Source organism: Biomphalaria glabrata, chromosome 4 (assembly GCF_947242115.1).
Source record: "Biomphalaria glabrata chromosome 4, xgBioGlab47.1, whole genome shotgun sequence".
In the NCBI taxonomy this organism is placed as follows: Eukaryota; Metazoa; Mollusca; class Gastropoda; family Planorbidae; genus Biomphalaria; species Biomphalaria glabrata.
This window is the reverse complement of record NC_074714.1, coordinates 34,778,161-34,783,615: the sequence shown is the minus strand read 5'-3', so window position 1 is coordinate 34,783,615 and position 5,455 is coordinate 34,778,161. Positions and strand designations below refer to the sequence as shown.

At 29.5% G+C, this 5,455-nt stretch overlaps 1 protein-coding gene across 5 annotated transcripts; it reads right to left on the bottom strand.

Annotated features, from left to right (window-relative positions):
• Positions 1–437: 437 nt before the first annotated feature.
• Positions 438–5,455, bottom strand: LOC106080319 (glutathione S-transferase Mu 4-like). 5 transcript variants are annotated; one of them, XM_013241658.2, is made up of 8 exons: positions 5,309–5,455; positions 3,128–3,200; positions 2,879–2,954; positions 2,657–2,721; positions 2,475–2,556; positions 1,801–1,901; positions 1,042–1,140; positions 438–892 (listed from the first exon to the last, which is right to left on the bottom strand). In XM_013241658.2, exons 2-8 carry the CDS (start codon positions 3,161–3,163, stop codon positions 698–700), a joined length of 654 nt encoding a protein of 217 aa, XP_013097112.1. In that variant the 5' UTR covers positions 3,164–3,200; positions 5,309–5,455; the 3' UTR covers positions 438–697. The 5 variants fall into 5 exon arrangements, with proteins under 5 accessions (XP_013097112.1, XP_013097111.1, XP_013097113.1 ...); XM_013241657.2 differs by having other exon boundaries at positions 5,273–5,430; XM_013241659.2 differs by having other exon boundaries at positions 5,305–5,421.

Genomic DNA, 5,455 nt, shown 5'->3' with positions numbered 1-5,455 from the left:
CAGATGAAGGTGACATCCCATGACATCGCTGTTTGTAGTGCGGTTTTGCCACCGTATGTCCATGATGGAGCGCAAGCATCTTTAGTGAAAGCGCTCAAGAAGTCTTGGTTATTTTCTATATATTGTTCATGTCTCAGAGCCATATAAAAGGGTTGAGAGAACACCGCCTGATTGATTTTAGTAGGCAGGCGGAGCGATCAGAACTCTCGCCTGAAGGTTTCCAAAAGAGCTACTGGCCCTGGCCAGAGGGTTTACTTTACTTAACACACAAAAAACAAACATACTTACTAGGCACTAGGCTACCTTTTCAGAAATTTCCAACATTTTTAGGAAGAAAAGAATACTATTTTTTTTTTTGCAAGCATTTAATTTTTATATGGAATGCATACAAACAAATCAAATATTTATAGTGTTAGAAACTAAAGCAACATAAAAAAAATTCTAACAAAACAACTTTATTTTAAATATAAAAACAATATAGCAATGAAATGTTCATATAAATAAAAAAATGTATTTGAAAAATTATAAACCTAGCATGAAATGTGACTTGCAAGATATATATATATAGACACAAAACTTTGCTAAGATCAGACAAGATATAGTTACCCTTTCAGTCTGTCCAGATAAAGAAATTCAAAGCTACACAATATTGGCAGTACCAAATGCATCAAATTTTTTTATGTCAAAACAAAACATCTTACAAAAATTTGGCTGATTTATTGTTGATCGGTCTGACAATGTTTTCATCAGAAGCTAAATACTTTGCTATGGCAGGCACAGATGCAAATCTGTTCAGATATGCTTTCAGTTTTGGTCTCTCCTCCAACAGACTGGGCTCCAATAGTTTGTGCACATCTAACATTTCAAAAATGTGGAAGTCGCACACAGTAATCTAAAATGACACAAGAGACATATCAATAAATAAGGCAGAATTGCAAATTAATTTGTTTAAAAAGAAAAGGCTCAATAATTGGCAAGGATTTCAAATGTTAAAACTTTAAGTTTCTATGTTCAAAGAAAACAAGAAACACTTCAACAAACCTTGTCACCAATAAAAAATTGTTTGTCACCCAAATATTTTTCCAAAGATTCCAGTGCAGGTCTGGCTTGTGCGATGTACTGGCTACGCACTTGTTCACTCTGTAAAACAGAAGTATTTCAAAAGAAATTACTTAAATACATATAGTTGAAGTTTTTTTTGTCCAATGGTCAGGTTCTACAGTCTAGCATAGAGTCCACTGGTCAGGTCCTATGACCAATCATTAAGATGAATTAGGGTTGGCACAATGACCTTTACTTAATAGGGCATGTGTGAGATACTTGGCAATAGAACTTGGTATTTTAACAAGAAAAACATGAATCAAGGGGATTAATTCAACTTGTACCACCACATCTGTCAAGTATGATTTCTTTCCCTTATTCAATACCAAACAAAATAATTAATTACCAATACTTAATAATTAACTCATTCGTTAACCTTTTAAATTGATTCTTGTTTAGTGAAGTACAAAAACTTGATCTGAGATCGGGGGCAGTAGAAATAACATGTAAACATTTTACCAGAGTGAGTCTCAAAATGATTTTAAATGAAGTCTTTGTTTGACAGCCACACACTAGCTGCTGCTGTGTGAGAAATTCTTATTGATGAGTTTTATTTTACTAGAGGCTTATTTTCAACTCATTAAAGTGTGTCATTTGATACCATATTAGTAAAGCGATCATCAGCTTTAAATATAAAAAAATTATGATAATTACTTGTTATTATATCTGAAGATATAGTTAAATTTAAACAATTCTTACGAAGTCAGGGCCATAACAAAGTCTGACAAAACCATTGCGGACATCCATTATGACATCCAAAAGAAGATCAACATGTGCTTGTTCAACTACTGTACTTCCATCTGCAATAATTAATCACTATTTCAAACCTAACATCTAAAAGATAACAATATTTAATGAACATATTTAATGAAATAAAATTATTTTTTCACTAGTACTAATCTCTTAATAGTTTCTTTTAAAGCAAAAAAAACAACAGCATAGCACTGAAATAATTTTTCTCCATTAGCTTCTATTAAACTTAAGTGATCTAGAGCTAGGATTAATCAATCTTTTTAATGACTTTTCACTTTTACTTCAACTTATTCTTGATATAGCGAACCTAATTTTTTTATTGAGTCTAATATTAAATCTTGTCTACTTAGAGGTTTCATGTATAAAACAATGAGGAAAGAGAAAAAAAAAGGACAGGGTAGTAACAGGATAGCATTGACTTTAAAATTTTCAAAATGGAAAAAAATGATTCCAGAATATTGATTAAGAAAAGTATGTGGACATTTTCTAAAAAATGGTAAGCACTTGCATTTTCTTCTTTTCTTAAGGAAAACATCAACAAAAAACATCAAAATTCAATTAAAATTGAAACTGTAACTTTGAAGTGTTAGATAAAAAAAAAAGTAGAACATTATACATACACAGATTGTGTTTGCGAGCCAAATAACGCAAAATTGCATTGGACTGTGTTAGCTTGACCTTATCATCTATGTAATATGGAAGCTGTAAAATTAAAAGCAGCATAAAAAATTTGAATAACTTGAGGGAAAATATTGTATTAGTTTACATTACTTTTAACATCTACATCATAAATGTGTCTTACATTAGGAAAATCCAGGCCTAGAGTATATTTCACTTTTTCCCATTCAGCTCTTGAATATTCAGGGGCTAGGAAAAATAAAAAACAGCTAAATATTACCTTAATTTCAGTACAGATAAGAGTTTGAAGTGGCATAGAAGAACAATTCTTTTTCAAGAGCTAAGATATAAAACATTAACAACATAATGCATCTCTATAATAAACTTATGTAGGCTATATACTTACCATCACCCTGCATGTAACGATTATCTTTAAATTCTTCTCCAACATAATTCAGCAGAAGACGAATGGGCTGAGCAAGCTAGAACAGAATTATTAATCAATATTTTGTCTTAAGATGACCTGTAATTATAAAGACTCAGTATCTGGCTACTAAACCTTTAAAAAAAAAAAAAAAAAACTGGGTCTAAATAAATACCTCCCCTCCTTTTTTTTTTCAAATAATTTTTAGATTTTAATATAGATAAAACTTACTCCTCTGATGGCCCAGTATCCAAGTTGTGATGGCATCGTTTTTGTTTATATTTTTTCTCAGAAACAATATGAGCTGAAAATATGACAAAATCAATTAATTAAATAATATTTATACAGACATTCTTTACAACTAAAATCTAATCTAGATACATTTGACTAGAATAAAAATGAAATATAATCATCATATATATGGACTATTAATAAAAGGATTCAAACTTGCAACCTTCCATTGTTAAAGATGACACACTGGACTAAAAGACAAAGTTAGCATGTGGTAAAGTTATAATTTATATCTTTAGCCCTTATACCTTGGGCATAAATAGCTAAATGATAATGATTAAAAGAATGACATGAGGAATCATAAATTTATTTGTCACATTATGTGCAGCAGCAGTGCATAGATAAAGTCATGACACATCATGATATTGTAAATCATACTGGGCACTCGTAATTACAAATTACTAGATTTAACTAGTTGACTAGATCAAGATTACATTTTTTATGTCTAGATCTAAACTAGATATATTTAAAACATTAAGTTTTAATTTAAGAAATTAAGTAATAAATAATTATATTAAATAATAACAACCAAATCATAATAATAAAATTATTATTCCAATAAAGTAAATTGCATTTATAATGAAATAAAAGAAATAAATGAATCTAGATCTAGATCAATATAATTATAATCTATATTATTCTATATACCGATACCCTATAGTATAGGCTATACCTATAGCCTATATTCCTATATAAACTTTATTATATAGATCTAGACTATTCTAGACCTAGACTCTAAATGAAGTCTATATATGTCCTTTGCCTATCACAATTACTACTAGACTAGATCTAGACTCTTACTCAGATCTACAGTGACTAGACTGACTAGAGACACATGTCACAGACACTGAGACAGTCACAGTATCATTATTATCAGTAGTAAAACTTAAAATAAAAACTTAGTTTAGGTTGAATTTGATTGTGACTCACTATGCCCGAACTTGCTGAGCCTGCTTAGTCTAGAGTCTAGCCTCAGTATACCGGTAATAATTATAAAGTAGACGTCTACCGTGGAGTACAAGATCTAAATCTAGAGTATTCTAGACTAGATCTAGATACACTCAGTAGTCAGTTGATCTCTATACTATAATATTATATTAGGCCTACAGTTACAGTACAAATGTTTTTTTTTAAATAATTATTATAATTTATAGGTTATTTTTATACTGTTAGTGTTATGCCTGTATCTTTAATCTTTTAATAACTTCTAAAAAAATCGCAAGGTTTCTTTTTTATTTTATTGTCCGATGCTATAAATTTTTCATTTACAATCTAATTTTTAAAATTTAAAGCATTTAAATTCAGGCATTTTAAAATGATTAATTGCCAGTGCTCTATAAAAAGGTTAAAACTGTTTTTTTATGAAGTTTATGAAACTTATAGTCATTAAATTTTAGGAAATATTTTTCTGCGCAGTGCTATTTTCATTTATAATTTATAAGAATTATCTATCTGATGCATATAAATAGCTATCTAAATACAGTAGAATTATAATTAAACAAAATAAAACACAATACAGATCTCTGATTCTTTTTATTTGTGACTTTTGGGCTCATATGATGACAAAATCACATATATTTTTATTTTTTGTCGAAGGCTTTTTTTTTACACTTAATTCACTTTTTTTCAAAGATTTATTGCTTGGTCTTATTTTTTTAATGTATTTTAACAGAATACTGGTTAATGTAAAAGAGTGTGAAGTTTTAACCCCATATCTTTAAGACTTTTTATAATAAAGTTAATTTAAGTTCAACTGTCAGTTGTTTCGGTCACAGATTTTTATTTTATTTACAAAGGCTAAAGAAGGCTCATTTTTGGCCACTAAAAATTTAACAACTTCCCTCACAATTAACTCAGCAATATAAAATTGGTATCATTGGAAAGCATTTTTCAAGCTCTATCTAACTAAATAGGTTCCATTGCATTGTGATCATTTTGAAATTTTTATCGAAGTACCTACTGTGATACTGTATCATATTCATATATCATAATATCAGATAAATATCTAGACTAGATCTAAGATAAGATAAAATATCTGTTAGACTAGACTAGATCTACAATAGAATACTCAGTGAATAGATTTACTATTAATTAGAGAATGCAGTACAGCTGAATACCAACAGTAACAACAAAATCCTTGACTAGACTTAACAATTCAGCACAGCTCTATTTATGCAGCGGTCAGGGTGAAAGCGGAACTAACAATGACGCGTCGTATTTCTAACCGTTACTTGGAAAAATAAGGTCAAAGTTCGTCAAGGTTATAGT